The sequence below is a fragment of the Neopsephotus bourkii genome, unplaced genomic scaffold (genome assembly GCF_033783945.1).
Source record: "Neopsephotus bourkii isolate Nb327-2 ecotype Australia unplaced genomic scaffold, CSIRO-AGI_Nbou_v1 NB_196, whole genome shotgun sequence".
Lineage (NCBI taxonomy): Eukaryota > Metazoa > Chordata > Aves > Psittaciformes > Psittacidae > Neopsephotus > Neopsephotus bourkii.
Genome location: NW_026900709.1, coordinates 9532468 through 9553324, shown reverse-complemented (window position 1 = coordinate 9553324; position 20857 = coordinate 9532468). Strand labels below are relative to the sequence as shown.

The following is a 20857-nucleotide window of genomic DNA, read 5'->3' as shown; positions in this document are numbered from 1 at the left end:
GCTATGTAGAGTAAGGACTTAACTTTAAAATGTGCCAAATGACACTATGATTTGAATGTTAATTATCAGAACATTCTTTTAATTTTTGAAACTGTCCTTTAGGTTTTTGAACTTTATTGATAAAATGAAGAAGATTAACCTGAAGGGCCTCAAATTCGCTAATTTAGTAATTAAATTCAAATTGTTCTGACAATGATGTAAGTGAAAGGAACTGCCAACCTGTGCACCATCTGTGTTGCTTTCAACAATATGTGGAGTGTAGGGCCATCTTACATTGAGTAATGTAAAATTCAAGAAAGTTGAACTGATATTTTCAGTACTCAACTGAAGTGGAGTACAGGTTAGTTGTTTGTGAGCAAATTCAATACCTGATCAGTACTGTGGAGACATAAGGATGGGCACAGTTCTATTGCCACCAGCATGGAAGACTTTCTTGTCACTGACATGCTGTCTCATGTCCCCTCAGTAACTGCTCACCCAGTAGTGCTCCCTCTGCGATGACGTGCTAGCTACTCTGGCATTTACTGCTTTAAGTCACGGGTTTGTGTGTTCTAAGCCAGGGGGAGACGCTGGGTATTTTTGACTGATATGAAACCTTTGCAATGTGGCACTTAATTCACAGTCTGACACAACAGTGCAATAATTTGTTCTAGTTTACAGACTGCAAAATTACACATCTAGTGATTGTTAATCTCTTCTGGTACTCTTAGTTTAACTGGGCTGTGTTCGAATTGTAGCTCTGTATTAATACTTGATTTGTATATAAACAGGTAGTGTCATCAGAGCTAAAAATAAAGTAAATTTCAAAATCACAACAACTCATGACAGGTAGGAAAGACAGACAATGTAGCAGAATAAAGCTGTATAGGCCATTATTTATGCAATTAGTTCAAGAAATAAAACTTTCTTCATATTTTTTATGCACTAGAAAACCTAAACTCCAAACCACTGTCAGATCTGTTAATCTTGGTGGATGCTTTTGGGGCAGGAAAGGTATTTCAGAATCTTACAATGTAAATAAAAGCTAACAGAAGATTGCCTCACATGATATTTGGGACTAAAATGCAAATATGGTATATGCTCCTCATTGTAAGAAATCAAGTTCCCCTATCAAATAATCCAAGATATCACCCAAACTAAAATAGCCAAAATCACACACTGAGCCATAATATTAGTGTATTCACTTGTTCTGGTGATATCTTTATGTATTCATAATAAGTATTGTAATCAGCAGTATAAATTCTTCACTGAAAATTTGCAGTGTACAGACAACAAGAGAAGGTCAGAGCAATTAACTGCAGAGTAGACAGCCAAACAACAGAATAAGGCATGAAAAAATATCATGGATATAGATTACAGGACATGTTCAAACACCTTGTGTGAGTCAGTGCTATTCAAAGGGACCAAAGGAATGAACCACAGTGGACCTTAGATGTCAGAGAACATTATACTTGGACAGATCATGTGTTTGCACCTGTCACAGAGCATCTGGGTAGTGTTTTATGATATGTGGATCATCGCATTGCTAATGCTTGTAAGACAATATAATTCCACCAGCAGGAACATGTGTCATTTCTCCTTAGTCACTGCTGAGGTCAAAGGCAGTCTTAGAACAGGGTGTTGATCTTATGAAAACCAACTCAGTCTTACAATGTGAATAAGGGCTCTTGCATGGGCTTTCGCACAAAATGAGGTGTTTGAATGGGGTGTAGACTGGCAAATGAGCTACCCTTTAAAATTACATCAGCAATTTAAATTATATTAATCCAGCCTTGAGCTACCATCATGATCACCATACACATTTCTTATCTAGCAAACTAGGTTTTTTTACTGCCTTCAGTAGCCATGTGGACCCAGATTTTGTGCTTTTAACCCCTCACTGACAGAACTCCAGAATGAAGTAAACTGAAAGGTGCAGAAATATCTCATTATACGTTATGTATATCATTAAATGCTATTTTCTCCCAGTTTCCATGGTTCTAACATACATGAGACACCAGTCTCATTGGCAGGATGATTCACTATTGCCTGGGAAGCCTTGTAACTTTATTCAGTGTGTTCATGGGTATCTGAGAGCACCTCAGTGCTGATTACTACTGTATGATGTGGATATATAGTCACATTTCAGCACTGGTCTTTACCCATTCAGCTCACATTATGATCTATGAAAAGTTTTTCATTTGTCTTAGCATAAACATTACCAAAAAAAGTAACAGACAGTAATTAATCGTGCAAGAATGAACAAAAACCTTACCACTAATATGAGCCTCAAAGGTTGCGGCACTACCCTCCAGTGCCACAACACTTTGTAATGGCTGCGTGAATGTTGGTGCTTTTGTCGTCATCTTTACAGGCACTCTGAAAGCAATAAAAATGTAATTAGGAATCAATGGTGAAATTGTTATTACACACACATCCTTCTTGCTAGATTTTAGGAATATTTGTGATTATTTTCATAATTTATTCAAGTCATGTTGACCTGGTGAAACATGGTGATTGTAGGTTTAGAAAAATTGCATAGCAAATTACTCTTAGGGTTGACTTGAAAATGTTATATTTAGTGAAGTTGTGATTGGCATTACAAATATGCAGCAGGAGACAAAGTTCTGCTTGACTCATTGCATGACCTTCCACAGGTCTTCTAGCCTGTATTTGTCCATTAATCTTTACCTAAACAGAAAATAATCTCCATGTGGTCTTTTTTTAAAGTATTTGAAAATGTTTTGCTAGTGCAAACCATTTGCATTCTCCAGTAGGAGAACAACAAGGTCACTAAGTAGCCACTTAAAAAAGTTTGAAGGTCTACAGTGTTTGGCTTTTGATGATGAAAAAAAATGCCAAGAGATTCTCTCTTACAAGCAGTCTGTAAGTAGTGAATAATTTTATTTTACACAGACACATATTGGCACTACAGACGTAGATAAAATTGTACTCTTTCTTAGAGAGTATCACAGTGGAATTTTGAATATGGGAAGACAGCTACCTTCGAAATGTGAGCTAGGATATAAGGTAGCCACTGACACTGATGGTTTGAACAACTGCAGATCCATGTGAAATCTGAAAGAAGTTTGCTTTCTCTTCTTATGACACAAGATCCTACTTTGTAATAGCACCCTCCCACTAGGAAAACTTCTGTATCAGGAGTATTTTATATTTGCTTGAAGACATTTATTTACTGATGTTGAATTGTCCAGGTTTTTTAATGCTGTTAATATCTTCTTAATAGTAATATATATCTATTCAGGTTAAAATTTTTCTCATTAAAAAATTACCCTGAGAGCATATCAGGTCTTACTAACTGAGAGTTAACCCCATAATATTTGAACTCCATCTCACACATTTACTGTTGTTTACTTTGACTTCTGTGCCTGATTTTGTGACAGTCCCAGGCTTAAAAATTAAAATTAATGAGAAAATGAAGTTTCTTTCACTATGATCGAAATTTATGCTACCTTTTAAAGGCATTAGTTCCTTCATTGAAATCAGTGCCTGGTGCCTACATACAATAAGCACATAAGAGTTGAGCTGGATATTCTACTGGAATTTTTATCTGCTTTTTATTGCCTTCACTGGTTATCTGGATACTTGTTCCAGCTTAACAGGGGAACTGCACATTATCAAAGCTTTTCAGCTTCAAGGGTAAGGGGGAAGTGAGTTCAAATTAGAAATAAATGACCATCATTTTATCCTAAAACAACACTAGTTTTCTGAAAGGAAGATGACAAATATCTGTTACATACTAAAACACGGGGAAATAATCTTACAATATAATTAAACATTATGAAAATTTATATATAGATATGTAATTTCTGACTCCAAAATAGATTAAAAATTATTTCATTAAGTAGAACTGTCATTGAGTTCACACAAAGTTTATATATTTCATTGTCTAGGCAAAATTCAGTGATGAAGATCTGATCTTATAAGGCTTTTTGTATAATTAGAATTGAAAGTATGCATCTGAAATGTCATGTTCCAGAAATAACCTTCCTGGCTATGAATGACAGCAGACAAGTGTTCCAGAGCTGCCATGTAACTGATACCTTAGCAGTTGATTCCCTTAAAAAGTCATCAGTGCTTAGCTGATACCATGTGCATTTTATCAGAGCTATTCTTAGAGCTTCTCAGTTTATCTCTCAGTATCATAACCTTGAACACTCCCAGTGAAAGGCGGTTTAAAGCTAAGCAGATGTTTCCATGCACATTTCAAATTTCAATTTATAGTCTTTCACAAAAAATATACTAGAAAAACTTTTTGCTGAGTAGTATCAAAACTTACTCCCAGAAATTTAAGACATAATCTTGCCAGACAATTTAAATGGTTTGTGTCCATAGTCTGAAACCTACATCCCCCCTGTGAGCAAATTTGCAAATAGTAGATTGTATCAGGATTCTTAATGACAGATAAAATACTTATTCAACCATCAGAAACATGTTACTAACCTGATCTCTCAAAGTGCCTGCAAGAGTGGGCTAAGCCCAACGAAATCTTCTTAAACGACGTCCTTATCCAGAGTAAAATTTTGTTAGACAATCCCAGCATGAGAATTGTAGAGCCTCTAATCATAAAAACAAAACTACACAGTCTTGACAGTGTAGTTTTGTTTTTTTGCAATCCCTACACCCGAGGCGAGGCGGGGAATGCACGACTGCTCAGAAGTGCTAACATAGTTGTTTTGCTTTATATACCCCAGCTCTGCTGTCAGGTCTGCCTCATCATGTCACTGTCAGCTCTGATTGGTTTCCTAAAAGAACGTATCTTGTGAGAGGGGATCCATTATGTGTAACCATACACCACCTGTTGGTTTGACTGACAAGGCTAATTTTGGATGCACAAAAGGGATTCACTGAGGAAACCTCATCTGTTCCAAAAGATTTGATTTATAGATCAATGTCTTTTGTTATGTGCAGTTTACAAGATGCTGCAAATTTCCTAAGTCATAAGCAGAAACGTAATAAAGAAGCATTTTAGCACAGGATATGGACAAGTCATAATCATACCAGTGAGATTCAGCCTTACTTTCTTTCATTCTAAAACATCCAAGAAGCTACCAAATGCTCTGTCAATCACGAGACTAAATAAGTGAGCTGAGCACAGACATGTGGCTGCACACTATTAGAATACACAGTTTAAGTTATTTTTTCCATAACTTTGAATTCTAAAATTGCATTTGGTAATATAGAGATTTGTCATTTTTTTGTTTGTTTGTTTTGGAATTTTTCTGTTCACTGTTCCAAGTAGTTAAGCTTAAAAAACAATAGTGTACAAAGTGCAGAAATACTAATTCTGTGAAATCAAATTAATACAACTACTGTAATTTCTTAAAAAAGCAGATTTTTAGCCTAATAGCTTTTCTCTAGACCTGTGTAGTCCTTGTGCAGACCACAGAGTTAAGCATCCATTGAATAGCTTATTAGTTTGTGAAGTTCCAATAGCCCAACTTCATCAGTCAGTGCACCTAATTATACTATTAGAATGGTTGTCTCTGAAACATAGGTCAGAGTTAGCAGACTATTCTTATTTATAGCTGTAACAGGAGGTGTTTTGCCACACCACCACATCAGCCTTGCTTTCCATTGTTGTCTTCTTACTGAAAAACCCTTTTCCTTCCTTATGAAGTGGAATATCTACAATGCATATCTAGCAAACTCTTTAAGCACATTACTGGCTCATAAGACCACCTATGTGCTTAAAGTCAAGCACATGCTTAGCTGTTTTGGTAAACAGAGGAGTTCAGTCTCCCGTTACCAAGATTCACATTGAAAAGTATCTCCCAGAGGATATCTAGAGAAGTAAGAACAGGATGGAGTTTTGTACTGTCAGCTGCAGTTGTGCTTGAAAACAATCTGAGTGAAGCCTTCAGCAGAAGCTCCAGAAAATGCCCAGGAGAGATAATACCACTCCTATGGTTCCTGCAAGGGTGTGTTATACCATAGTTTTCAGAAAAAAAAAGAAAGAACATATAGCTGTGATCTCATCAATAACCTCAGAAACTTGATCTGCCATGTAACTTATCCATCCCATAAAGTGTCAAATTTATAGCTACTCTTGGCATGCAGCAGTAACAACAGCAACAGAAACTGGAGGAATAGTCTTTCTTTATACTGGTACTATCTGGACACTCACAGAGATTTAGTCAGAGTACTACAGCTTATTTCCAATTTTTGTTTCAAATAGATGTCAGAGAGCCTAAACTCCCTCTATAAGACTTAGTATGAAAGCAAATGCAGCTCTACATGTTTAGTGGGGAGGAGAAGATAGCTTCTACTAAAAGACAAAAAATGTCTACAGAAATCTGGGTATCTGATTTCTGATTCTAAATAGAGAATAAATTAGCTGATTTTCTCTGTAGCTGAACACTTGCATTTTCAGTGATAAACTTGAAGAACACAGGCTGTATTCACAAACGCAGACAGCTGAATGATGACATCTAAGTCAAATAAGCAATGAAAAAGTTTATGAGCATGTGATGATTTTAAAATGACACAAATGTGCAAACTGTCACTTTAAAGTTATGAGATGTTCACAGTTTCAATTTTTTCAGTTTCAATCATGTCAACAACAATTGATAATAATAGAAAGCTACAAAGGAAATATTTTGCTGCATTCAAACACATAAACCATGTGTCTTCTATTTTTAAAATGAGCTCTTTCCCATTTTTATTTTTTGTATATTTGTATTTGATCATTATTAAACCTACTTCCATTCCAACAAAAGTTTATACCTTCTTAACTTGTTACTTTTGCCGGTGAATTCAGAAACTAAATTGAACAGTGAAGTATTTCTCCCACAATGTTAACGAATATGAATTATTTATATTGCATGTCTTCCGTTAACAGAATGACTATCAGCCCAGTGTGATTTCTACATATTTAGTGTCACATGGCATATCCACAATAAAAAGCAGGATGACTTCAGTCTTATTATTGTGTAGCAGACACTACCGGTAAAAACGACATTATTCCTTTGCTCCAGGATCAAACAAACAATCCAGAGAATGCCAAATAGTTTTTCAGGCAAACATACAAATTGAGGATTGCTATGAAAATTTCAGCATTTGCTTCAGTCTACTATTTTAAGTATAAACTATATATTGCTAATCATTACAAGCGTATACTATGTTATGTGTATTACATCATAAGCCAACACCACATTTAAGAAAAACCACATAATCTTCAACACAATGAAATGCTGTGGCGTGGATGCCAGCAACTGCTTTTAATGTGGTTAATTTTGATTAATTCTAATAATCCTATTAACTTTATGAGTAGAGCTGTACAAAAGGAAATATTACTTTAGAAGGCCCACATGAAGATGCCCAGGAAACTAAAGACTTTATTTAGTCAGGGCTTTAAGAGAAATTCAGTCTTTCTTGAACACTGAAATCTTCAAACTGCCACTTAGGCAAGTTTTCAATGTGTTTTTCTGAAGTGGAATTTCCAAATTTCTTTTTTTTAAATAAAATCACAAACTTTCTTTTTCTTTATTATTTGTCAAACAGTAGTAGTGTACTATGTGCTGTAGCTGCATAGCCAGTCTACCATAAACCTTTCTTTCTTGCCTAGTCCCTTAATCTGTCTACACATGCTAACTTGCAGACTGAATGAAAAGAATCAGTATCTCTCCCCTTTAATTTCATACATTTTTACACGCCCCCTTCATTCTTTGCCCTGTTCTTTCCTATAGAATGTCTGTTATGTCTCCTTTCACAGACTATTTTCATTTCACTCTCCCCTCCAGCCAAATATGCAGAACCAAGGGGCTCATGAAATAATTAATTTGGTCACTTTAAATAAAAGTTTTCACTGATATGATGCATTCTTAAATCCTCATAGAGCTGCCAAAACACAATCCAAAATGTATCTAGATATTATATCCTTGATGAATTTCCAGTTTTCTAAAACCTACTTTTGAAAAAAAAAAAAAGGTGCTTTCCCTCCTCCTACCCACTTTCTTTAAATTTAGAAATAACTAAAAAGTTGCTCTCTTAACTGTTAAAACATTAAATCCTGACCAGAAAACAAAACAGCTTTATACCACCTTCATCAACTCCCCTCCCCCTGCAAATGCTATAAACATTACTTTATAATGGAACGTACAGAACCTTAAATAAAGACTAACCTGTACTTTGTGATGAAGACTTTAGAACCTTACATAAAGATTATAAAATTCAGCATCATCTCAAGAATATCCATGTTTGTGTGCTGAAGCTGGCTTCTGAAAAGCTGCAGCATTTTCAGTTGCTGATGTATTTTATCTGAGCTATGGTAATTGATTATGTAAGATATGTTATTATTTTTCAATACAAACTAAAACTTGCTTGCCGAATATTGTTTTACTTGTTACTGAAGAAGGCAGTAACTGAAAAGCAAAACAGAAAACTAAGGCACTAAGCAGTTTTTGAAACTACTTTAGCTATTTAACATGAGAAATGTAACTAGACTTGAATGGGTATGGATTAGTTATCAGGGTCCATATGTGCTAACTTTATGTTGATAGTTGTCACTCATATCTCCTTAGAAATATCTAAGGAGGAGATTCACAGACTTCACTTTTCCCAAGTTTTCCTTGGATATTATTTTGTATCATCCCTACATATTTACATATGCAGAGAAGGAAGGAATAAAAACATTACTCAGCACCTAGCCTTAGAAAGCAGAGCCCTACTAAAAAAAACTGGTATACTCGTTACCTGAGTAAAACAATAGTTAATATCATAATACTTGAGACAAGTTTTAATATGGAGATAGTATTTAGATTTCTGACAAATTTCACAGACCTTTTAATGATTTTATGAGCAACTATGATTTATAAAACTAAAAGAATCAGACACACCATGTTTCATAATGCATCCATTCCCTGGGAACACTCGGAGCAATAGCTGTCATCCTCACTGGTAAAAGGTTGCTGGGTTTTTTGTTTACCTGTTTATAAACACCACTTTCTACTGTTTTGTAGGAAAACCATAGGTAAGAAGAGCTGTACAGATTTCTGTTTTATCTCATATATTTAGAAAAACATTAATGCTCTTTTTTTTTATTTAGGAAAGATGTGTTTTGTGAATTTAGGGAAAAAGCCCACTTTAAATATTAAATTCAAATTGTACTTGCAGGCTGACAACCAAGAGGAAAAGCAAGAACCTTCCAATGACTTAAATTTGAGGAGGAATCAAGATCAGCAGGCACTGAATTCCACACTTTCATTTTTACAGAATTAATTTTTAAATAAAAAAAAAAGAAAAAGCAAACTCAAACTTTGTGTCATACTTAAGGATTCCAGCTGATAGAAGAACATACTGTTTGGAGGCTTTTAATATTTGGGCAGGGGAGGGGGCAACTGTGGTGGTATCTGATACGTACAGTTTGTCAGTCCTCAGAATGTGACAGCATTTAGAAACATTTTTTGTGAAATCTGTACATCTAAACTACACATACAAAGAAGGTTCTTAAGCAGAAAAGTAATTTTATGAGATACACAAGATGTTTGAATATTTCCATTCCACTTTGGAAAAAACTGCTTGTGAGAGATAAGGGGCAAATAAGTAGATCAAGAACTTCGCCCTCAGCTACTATATTTATATGCGCATATACGCAGCCTTGTGACTCTTCTGTGGGCAGGATGCCATTGGCTTTTCCATAGCGTCAAGCAAGTGATTTATGTGATCAGGTGAAGACATGTACATGATATTTTTTTTCAGCTTGTTTCCTCTCTATGTCTGTACTTCAATTTGGAGATATATAAGTATCTACCAGCCAACCTACACCTTGTTGGCAATAAATGCTTTATGTTTTTATAATACAATTTAAGCAACTCTCATAAAAGTTATTTCAGTCCCAGTTTTGCACAGATGACAGCTACATGGATGAACCACAAAGATGCTGCACTGCTTAAATCCGTATCTGATCTCTGTGAGAAGCGTGAGTGCACTGTTGTTGTATATAAATCCAGTGTAGGCCCAATCAATGTTTATATAAAGAATGACAAAATATTGCTCAGTAGGCAGTTGCACATTACACATGTACCTGTGGTGTTAGACAAGCCATATGCAGTGCACCCAAGCAGAAGTCTTAGTAGCATGAATCATTTGCTAGGCAGGACCTCGAAAATCTGAATCAGAAGAACAGTTATTTCCGAGCCTAACTAGATGTTCTGTTAGTCATTGTACCAGGCAAGCACAGGTGTTTTCTGAACTACCCATTTCAATGACACCATGAATGTCCCCCTCTTTCTCTGCAAAGAGCTTTGCACTGAAGTGAAAAAGACACCTAACAAAGACAAACATTTAATCATGATAATGACTGCCAAAATAAATAAATAAAAAAACCAATCAATTTCCATTCAGGTTTTCCTTATACCCTGAATGGATGCTGTGGGTCTTCAGGAATTCTATCATTGGGAAGTCCTTGTCCTATGTGCTTGGAAAACAGGGTGGCAATCAGTTCATTATCTACTCCTTTAGACTGTAATTAAACACATCGTCTGGAAATGGGCTGCTTTGTTACACTAATCCAGTCCTGAAAGCAGAAGCAAGATAGTGGGAGACTTCTCCCTTAAGTTGCCTTAAAGAAACTGTCTCCTCCCTGAAAGCATTCTTGGTACTAAGCATTCATTAGACTAGGCTTGCCACTATTAGTAACCACTCCTTCCAATGCCCATCCTCCTCAAAAATGTCTCAAAGACGTTAGAAATAAGGTAATTAATTTAATAAACTGGGGAATTCTGTAGTTCTAGTCGTTTTGTTTTCAGTCCTCTGTTTGTGTCCAGTTTCTATGTATAAGCTAGTGGGAAGAACTATTGGTTGGGTACTGATGAATCACCAAGACAATCTGTCAATTTAATGGCTAATACCTTTTTTTCTAACATCATCTGCTACATTTGTCCAGCAGACCAGAATAAAACCACAAGAAATTAGAAATCACTAATAAATGTTGTGCACAGTGAATTTTATTAATGATTTATTTGTAAAGAAGCCAAATACAAATTGCAAGTTAGATGTAAATCAGATAGCACTCAAAGATTCATCTCCTCACCCATGGCCAGTATCTACTAATGGACAGAACAAACACCATGAACACCTTCATTAATCAGGCATCTTGCAGTTCAGTCCATCTTCTGACCCTCTGCAGGAGGCAGAAGAGCAGGATCATGTCCCAAATTCAAGATAATCTCTTGTGGCCTCTCAAGTTCAAGATACACACCTTGAAGCCAAAGTTTCTCTTTAAACCTGTTTTAAAAGAGATCAGTTAAGACTTCTTATATTTTTAATTGTGCCAGCTTCAGCATTTCCTTTCATAAGCAACATTGTTGTGATTGTCATAGACTGCTCTCTGTGCTGTTGAGACAAGATTAAAGAGTGATTTCGGACAGAATATAAAACTTCTTAAAACTCATCTTTCTGACAATAACAAATAACCAGAGGGCACGTTAATTCTAAAGAATAGAAAAGATAAGAAAAATGAGAAATTTGACCTTTCTGTATGATCTATATGTACATAATTCTCTATATGCCCTAAAATTAACATGACTTTCATGTCTAGTTAACATACCTCAGGAACTTAAAGGCAAAAAAAAAATTCTCTTTTTTATCAGAGCCTAAATTTAGGAGGCAAGATTTAATCTTGTGTAGAAGTCACCACAAGGACTGTTGACTTCATGTATCCCATTTAATATTCTGAAATTGTGCAGTGGGAAATTTTGTCATCTTTAATCAATTAATGAACAATGGCTGTTCTTGTGCTCTTAGAACTGCTACTTATTCTTCTAAATAAGATGTTTAACTAGTAGAAAAGTTTATTTACATATTTTATTACTGAAACTTCATGTAGTTGTATGAGTGTGAACTTCTTGAAAACTGTATTTTTGAGCTATTCAATCTTACATTAACATCAAAATTTAAAAATAAAATAAAATCACTAAACAGAATACCTTATTGCACAAACTCCAATTCCACTTATATTGCAAGTTCTTTCACCTAAGAGAATTACATATCTTCTGATGAGGAATTAAGTGTAAAAGGCACACACAACACATTATACACTTCATTTACATTACGCAAAGGCTTCATAGGATTAGGAAGACTGTTTGATGTGTGTATTGTAAATTAAGGTCCTTACAACTATTGGAGTATTACAGGATGTAGCACAGAGTAAGCTGCAAGTTACCTTACTGGGAGATGTTTAATTACTGGCCTTTGATTTTGCACAGAATGTGTGTTGTGGGTTTGTAGAACCTCAGCTGTGGTGACATTCATTTTTTCTGAAAAGTATCCATCTTCCCATTCTGATTTAGCCTGAGTTACAGTGGAGATTTCTGGGGGTTTATTTTTCTCTGAAACAAAGCACGTACATTAGTGGAAACAAGGTGCTCATTTAATATGGCAACAACACGCATAAAAGCATGTATCTGGCAGGATGTATCACCTGTCACTGTTACGAAAGCAGAGCAGTGTGCCTTTCCAATTTCATTCCTGGCAACACAGATATATTTCCCAGTATCAGCAAGGACTACATTTCTTTTCAAAAGATAATAGGTATCTCCTAATTTCTCAATCTGTAAAACAATGGAATGCACATAGGAGATTATTAGTAGCATAAAGCAAATCTTTCTCCCAAGAAATATTTCAAGAACATTAGAACATACACTGATGTCTCCGGATACCACTTGGATATCATCCTTTGTCCAGTAGACACGTGGTTTCGGCTTTCCATGTATAGTGCAATGCAGGATTAAATCTTCTCCTTCTTGCAGAGTTGTATGTCTAAATTTTTGTATGAAGTTTGGCTGCTTCCCTTGCACTGGAAAAAAAACAACAGAACCAAACCCAAACTAACCACTGGATTTTAAAAAACAAAGTTGGAACAACTGAAGAAAAAAATCCATTCTCTTGATTATAAAGTTCACCACCCTGCATGACAAAGAGAGCCTGGAACTCATAACTTGTTTCCAAGACAGTAGGCAGGCATCATTTATTTATACAATGCTTATTGAAACACATGGATATTAAGCACCTGAGAATTTCATGCATTGGTATAGTGATATTAGTTCCACAGTAATGCTAAAGAATCATGTTCTTTGTGCAAGTAGTAGGCAAGTCTATGTGGATTATTGTGTTTCAGTGAAGGTGGAAAAGTAAATGTTCCACACAAATTTAAGAGAGGAAATTTTTGCATTTACTGCAATGTCACACACCAGTCTCTCTCTCCACCTTTTTTTCCCTATTCTTCTAGTAAAAAAAAGAAAAAAGTTATGGTGAGGAAAGATTGATCTATATTTGCAACAGTGATGAAGGCCAGAATGTGGTCTCATACCACTTCGATCAAGATTACTATTTTGGCCATCATTAATACCAACACCATGTACTATAAGATCACCTGGTACAAATCAGATTCAGATTAAGGGCAAATAATTGCATTTTTATTGCAGTAACCAGAGCAGATGAGTTTGAGTTTGTGCTGGTTTCATGCCAACTGTGGGAGGACAGATGACACCTGAGACAGTAAAAGGCTTGGCTAATACAAATTAACCCATCAAAACTGGTTGAAAAAAAATCAGTCATGAGCATCAGTTTATACTGAATCAAAGCATTGCTTCATGTGGTGTGTAACTTAATGAGCTGTAAAGCTGGACTTACTGGATCACTGTACTACTACCTGAGGTTCCACTTCCAGGGCCACAGTAAAAAAAGAAGATGATCCCAGAACTCAGGCTAAGTATTCTTGACAAAGGGAAGGTAGAGCAGCAGATGTTAACACACAGAAGCACATATAAAGACATATACTACGACAAAAAACTACATCTTATATTCCTATCATATGAAGAATATCTTCTTGTTCCTCTTTACTATAAATTGCACCGTGTGTCCATAATATTTAACAATGTAATCGCTGTCCTCGTTAGAAAGAAAAAGTTACCGAAATGTGCAATAAATAACATAACTTAAAACTGCTCTCAACCATGTCAGCAGTACTCCAGTTTTAGGATTAAGATTTTTTCTTTATGTTATTGTGAAACAAAAAACAGTGTATCTCACTAAGGTGCCCAGCAACTTCTAAACCCAAGTATATTCAGCCCATGGCTTTTTTTGACAAATGCGGGACTGTCAGCATGGTAAGGCAGACATCTTTACCCACTGTATTATTATATCCACTGCTTAGGAGCATTTAATTGCAAGTGAGCTTTCAAGGTTAGCTGCTTTTGCATTCTTCCCATATACTGTAGGACTGAGGCCACAAAGCAAGAAGTATATGGAGTTTACTCTCTCATAATCTTCCTTACCTAGGGTTTTCTTAGCCAGTTCTTACCCAGTCCCAGCAGCTCAAACTCACAAACTCGCTAACTCTTAGCTATTTGAACTTAGCATGCACAAGCTGCTACACCATTGCATTGCATGCATCTGAAGCTCAAAAACTTGGAATCTGCAGCTTCACTTCAAGCAAGAGAACCAAGCTTATACCCTTGCCTCCTCTTTGCATGCAGCTGGCAATAAGTCACTGTGTATGATTAGCTGGTATTCCAGCAGAAAACATTAAGTGGGCATCAGCCACTTCTTGTGATATTTTTTGCTGGATTTTATTATTAATTGTGTCACCTTATGAAGTCAGGCTGCATCTCACACCAGGATGGTTTTTACCATTAGAAAAAGAAAACAAAAACATATAATCTGAGTATAATTGTGGCAATAATCAGACCCCCTCTTGATTTTATATCAGTGAGTCAGCAGACTATAAAATCTAAATGACCAGTTTCTAGAGAGCAGTGAAAAGTATGTGTAAAGAAAAAATGGAGTGATTGTTACTACAACTCTTAAAGGTGCAGGTTAGAGCTCAATAGGGAAACAAAGACTGCTAAAAATAAAGAGCTAATCTTCTGATAGCAACCTTCAGAGCATAGTGCATAGTTATATTTCATCAATGGTTTTCCTATGATATCATAATGATATGTCAAAGTAAGCTGAGAAGATTTGTTAGTGTCCTGGGTCAGCCGTCTGGAGCAATGCAAATACTGCAGGTGGAAAAATCACCTGATCTGGCTTTATCACACAGCTTTCACTCCTGTCCCAAGCATTTCCACAAACAGGTCAAGCCAAATTCTTTTCAGCAGCCGTTTTTTGTTTCTTTGCTTCACAGTTAATCTATTTACTCTGGGCATGTAATTTCCAAACTCTGATGTTTTGATATGTGGTATTAGCAAGCTTTCCCCTATCTTTGATATCATGATTCTCACTATGCTGCTCAGAGACTTTGGATTCACTCAGTATTATGCTAAATTAAAAATTTATTGTTTAGAGATTTTGTCTCAGTCAAGCTCCTAATGCAATCAGAAGGAATTTTATTAAGGAATACCAAGTGGGTCTCGTGACCAAAGTGATCCCTAATCCAGAGCTCCACTCTCCTTGAACACCACTGCGTAGCCTTGTTAAAGGAAGTCTGAGCAGTAATTTTTAAAGATACACCTCCTCTGAGCCACAGAAGATATACGCACATAGAAATTTCTAGCTTAAAACTCTAGCAAAATCTCCAGAGAAAGGTCCAGAAACAGGCATACCTTACAAGTGGTTTGAGAGAAAGTCACCTTCTCCACTGCAGCTCCAGCCACGTCTGATCCAAATCCAATCAGGGGAATGCCTCATCCTCCCTTTGCCTACTGACTAACATCTAGGCCCTCAGAAAGGCTTCTGCTTTTGAAAAATGAAAATATTGAATCCCTTCCCCCTCTAGATTTATGCACACTCTGTAAATACCCCTTCACATAACCCCACATCTTGTCAGGCAACCTCAGTCACCACTTACTTTCTTAATGGGTGTCTGCATATGGGGAAGGAGGAAACGAGGTTAGTAATATGTTTAAGTATATAGTTTTGTTGTAAGGCTAGACAGAATGAGATTTATAACTGCTTTTTAAGAGAGCAATTGGGAATATGCAAACCTTTTGGCACCTTGAAGTAACTATAGGCTCAAAACTGTGACCGTGAGGGAAGCCCAGTATTATAAAACAAGAAAGTTGTAGAAACAGAACAATACCAGCCACCGACACCCCAGCACAATTAAAAGGAGGAAGTGCTGCATGTATAACAAGAACTACAAAAGCAAAGGTAGAGAGAGGGGAAGGGGGAGCATTACACTGAAATTCAGTCTGAAACAGAGCGAGTGTGGTTTTCTTTCAGAGAAATATTAGTTGATCATGAGACACTACTGACACTCAGTCACTTTTTTTTTTTTTTTTTTACATTATCTGAACAGAAACCAGCAAGAATTTTTCCAGCAACATTTTTTGGACATGCATCAGAGTCCTTAAATAAACAGTATATAAACCCAGACTGCCAACACAGCAGTAATCAACACTGATTACACCTTTGTTTACAAAGGAAACATCAAAACCAACAGAGTTTTAGTATCCTGCTGTATATCTGATATCTCTAATCTCTCTTTTTTAAGTCTTCTTTCTTGTAGCAATTAAAAATGTGGCTAGTATCCACATGTCCATTAAAACTGTGCATTCAAAACTATTCCTGGTTTAAAGTAGACGCAATACTATGTTAATAAAATCAAGTTCTGTGAATTTTAGGTTAACAAAAATGTTCAAATTCTGATGATTTATTAAGGTCTGCAGATACCTGAGGGCAATTTCCGGCCTTATACCTTTTTGCATTTAATAATAGCAATATCTGACTATGCAAACATTCTCAGAAGTGATAAGTGTTTGTTTTGTCCTTTATTATTTCACAGCACTTGCTATTCAGCAACAGCATGAATGCCATACTTCTGTGTACTCCTGAAAATAATTGTACTTAGGTTTTAAAGTTGGATTCATTTGCATCTCAGTTTCTTCTTAGAAATCAAACTTGAAAGATCTTGGTTAACATTTTTTATATAAACTTAATTCCAGAATTTAATCCAGTAGTATAAAGCTTTTTTTTCAGAGATAACATGTTTAAGTAAAAATGGAAGTGGATGCATTAACATAGGAGAAGATCATAAGCAGACAGCTGGCTTACCTGGGTGGCAGGTAATCTATTAGAATCTTCCATATAAACTTTAGACCCACATAATTTTAATCACAGCATACAAAGAACTCTACATAAATCCACCCTTCCCCAGTGGAATTGTTCTGTTTTGTCTTGGCATATTCTGTGAGGCTCTGTTGAAACATGGGCTACCTGATTTGTCAGTTACAACAGGCATTTACAGTTCTAGCTGGAAAACTAGTGTTATACTCATCAATGTTGGCATTTCACTAAAATGCTGCTTTTGTACTTTTATGGGTAGAGAGCAGATTTGCTTCAGTGATTTTCTAGATATAAGTAGCTTAAAAATATTCTTATCCAGCCACATCATAGAAGTGAACAGTTACAGGGGCATTGTGTCAATATATTTTACTCATCTGGAAAGCCTTCCTGGAGCATATAATCCCAAATCAAGTCTCAAATAGCTATGCTTTGAAAAATTCCATGAGGAAAAGCTACTTTTATGTCTTGTTCAATACATGAACTACCAATAACACTTTCAAAATAGGATGAAAAAAAGAGAAAAACAGATAAGGAAAATGCAAACTTTTGCAACAAGCATAGTTTGATGAACTATTTAAACCATAATTCAGAAGAAAAAAAATCAGCATGGTATTGATTTTAAATATGTTTTGCCAAGGGAGCAAATCAGAAGTATACTGGATTAGACACCTGCAGCATGATATGTACTCAAAAATTTACTAAAAGCAAAATCTGCTTGTTCATAGGCATACACAGCACAGATCTGTAAATGTTGGAATAAAATTTACTCTGTTTCCAAGGCTTCTCTTTAACTCCTCCCCTCCTTGGGAAAGATGACAGTCCTCCTTGTTATCACTGGAAATGGGTGTGTAAGCCAAATGCCAATAAAAGACTAGATCACTGGCTAGCTTCTAAATAATATTAAAAGACAGAGTAAATCCCACTTGGATTCAAAGCTGCGTCAGTTACTCTCACACAATTTTGTTAACTAGCCTTGTACTCTGTCAAATCTCAAGTAAAGCAAGTAACTGGGGTCTCTCCTACTCGTTCTAAAGCCTTTAACTGGGGTCTCTCCTACTTGTTCTAAAGCCTTTAACTGGGGTCTCTCCTACTTGTTCTAAAGCCTTTTAAATGCAGTTAACAAACATAATTAATGCAAATGTGTATAAGGGAGGAGATCTGCATCCCTGATCCCTTGTATTTCCCTAGTTACCTGCATGTACATTAGGAAGTGTTACAAAGGAGGGGAAAGAATCTGTTCCCGTAATCTGTGTCCTCTTCTCCAGTAGTTCTGTCTGTTGCCTTTTTAAACTTGTATAGCTGATCATCATAAATACTGAGCAGTCTTTCTTGTATGTGTCAGCAAGCAATCAGATCCAGCTACAAATCTAGACCCAAGCTACCCCAATTCCTGCTCTATGAGATGATGAAGAGTTCACATCTTTTTCTCCTGCTTTAATAGAACTACAAATGAATTTGGTACAAATTTTTCCAAGCAGGGCTGAAATCCTAGATCTAGCCTTGCTTTCTGAAGGACAAAGACTCACCTTGCAGTGTTGTTTTGCTCAGTAAATGGCTCTCCTCCAACTAAAAATGTCAAATGCATATCTCCAAACTCTCACACTGGCCACAGAAAAAAGACGGAACAATGATTCTAGCACTGAACTTTCCATCATTTTCAAAATGAAGGATCCATAGGTTAGAACAGAGACGTAGTTCTGAGACCAGCATTAGTAGAGCTACAATGACTGTCACAAGCCTTATGCTTAAATTAAAGGGCTGATTCTGGCAGACACAAGTCAGAAGATTAAAGAGAACATCTGATTCCACTCCTGCTTTTTCCATGTGTATATACTTAGCCTCAATACTTAAGGCAAAAATGCCTGAAAAAATGACCCAAGTATTATATAAAGTTGTTTAGAACATGCCAAAAAACATCCATCATTAGTTTTAATTTTTGAACGATGGCAACTCCCAGCAAAAAACAGAGGATTGAAGGGCAGCTATCACCTAGAAGACTCATTTTCAAATAGAAAATGAATGTTATGAGCAGGATAAAGTTATCAAGCATTGGCAGCTCTGCAACAGGCAAAACCTTACAGCATGTAGGAGAGGCATTTTGGTTTGTTCTTACCACAGTATTGCTTAATGTACTACTTATGCCATTTATTTGCTGTATGTTTATAATAACTCACAAAGACAAAAGGGCACAAAACCACTGAACTATTACTTTTGTGAAAATTGAAACATTCAAAATTGTATTAATTATTAAAATAAGCTTTATTGTGAAACAGAAAGTACACTTTAGGAAAATAGGTGATATTATACTTGAGAAAATTCTTATGAATCAACATTTTTGGGACATGACTACACTTGGAAAGTTGTTCATTAAGGGTAATACCAACTTTAGTTGGAAGTTAGTTTATTCCCCCATCTGCTCCCCACCTCCTCCCTCCTGCTCCCTCTCGTATTGCTGTGAGGTTATATTCCCTTGAGAACTTCTCCTGTTTCAAAGTAACAGGAATTTTAATAAAGTTACAGTCACTGGGCCAAATATCTAAATGTCAGTCTCCAATCTCACTGACCCTTGGCAATTTATAATATACATATTCAGTTCATAGCATGCCACACAGCAAAAGGCTTACTTTATCTTGGTAAATTCTACAAGACAAAGTAAACATTTCTTCTCTATAAATTTTCCATGCCAACAGAGTTGCAATATGAAAGCTGCAAATCAAAGATGCAGGAAAAATTATGTAGCTAAAAAACTGTTTTTACCGTACCTCAACAAGTACAGGAGCTAAAGAATGAACTTACATTTGAGGATTTATATAAGAAATCTTCCAGTGGCACAGTTACAGCGTTATCAAATACCTTAACAAATTACTAGTTGTATAAAAAAATAACATTTGTGGTTGTCCTTATCAAGAAGGAAATGCAATATGCAGGTCAACAAAGTTCACCTTGTTTGGATTTACTGCTCTGAAGTCATAGAATTCCATTTGATTGAAATAAAAAAAATATATATTCTCTGTGTGTGAATACACTTTTGAGTATTTCCCCAATTTGTTTATTCTGTTTGAAATCAATGTGTTAAAAACTTTAAACATGCAAAAATGGTCACTTCATAAACGATTATATTTCTTGTCTCATACTAATAAAATAGTGGATTATTAGAAATATTTATATATTTAATTTTATAAGAAGGAAGAGAAAGCATCACAAGCATCTACTTAAGCAGATTGGTATGCTAGAATATGTCATTTTGTAAGCATTAGGGAGTTTTGATTTACTGTCTGCTAGTTGCCTGATGATTCACACAAATCCTGATGATTCTGGGTCAAATCTGTGCAGAAAATCACAACTGCATTGGAACTACCAAAACTTTCATTTATGGAGTAAATGCTGGGCTGAGACAGATTTAAATCTGATCTACACCAGTGCAACAGTGAATGGTAAGATTTTAGTACTAAGAAGAATTATCCTACAAATATTATTTTTTTAGAAAACAACATATGAGAAAAATGTAGCTGGAAATAAATAATACATTTGATGTTTTAAAAAACATTTCAACACCTTCCACACAGCCTTGAAAAAAAGGCATACCATAAAATATGATTTGATTTGAGCACTTTATCTAGGTTTATCTTGACATTTAATAGCTCTAATCATTAAAACTGTTTTCAATGCTTTGTAATGTCTACATTTTTAGAAAGAAAAGTTCTGCCTCAGATTCTAGAAAAAAATCTTATCTCAGCATCACTATGAGAAAGGAAAATGAGCACATAATACTGGTATTAAAGAAACAATCAATATATTGAGTGTGACATAGAAGTGGTTTGATACAGATTGTGAAAGATGCAGTGTAAGA

The 20857-nt window shown here is 35.7% G+C and overlaps 2 protein-coding genes across 3 annotated transcripts in view; both read right to left on the bottom strand.

Annotated features, from left to right (window-relative positions):
* Positions 1-4658, bottom strand: part of TTN (titin) — a 256966-nt gene extending 252308 nt beyond the window's left edge. Inside the window, exons 1-2 of the mRNA XM_061379384.1 lie at positions 4444-4658; positions 2255-2358 (exon numbers count right to left, since the gene is read on the bottom strand). Of these exons, the coding sequence (XP_061235368.1) occupies positions 2255-2345 (91 nt within the window). The 5' untranslated portion in view covers positions 2346-2358; positions 4444-4658. The remainder of the gene's footprint in view (positions 1-2254; positions 2359-4443) is intronic.
* Positions 4659-10940: 6282 nt separating this feature from the next.
* The window catches only part of CCDC141 (coiled-coil domain containing 141), a 97079-nt gene continuing 87162 nt past the window's right edge, over positions 10941-20857 (bottom strand). For both annotated transcript variants that reach the window (XM_061379319.1, XM_061379326.1), the window contains 4 exons: positions 12642-12796; positions 12422-12551; positions 12164-12329; positions 10941-11226 (listed from right to left, as the gene is read on the bottom strand). In XM_061379319.1, coding sequence (XP_061235303.1) covers positions 11103-11226; positions 12164-12329; positions 12422-12551; positions 12642-12796 — 575 coding nt within the window. In that variant the 3' untranslated portion in view covers positions 10941-11102. The remainder of the gene's footprint in view (positions 11227-12163; positions 12330-12421; positions 12552-12641; positions 12797-20857) is intronic.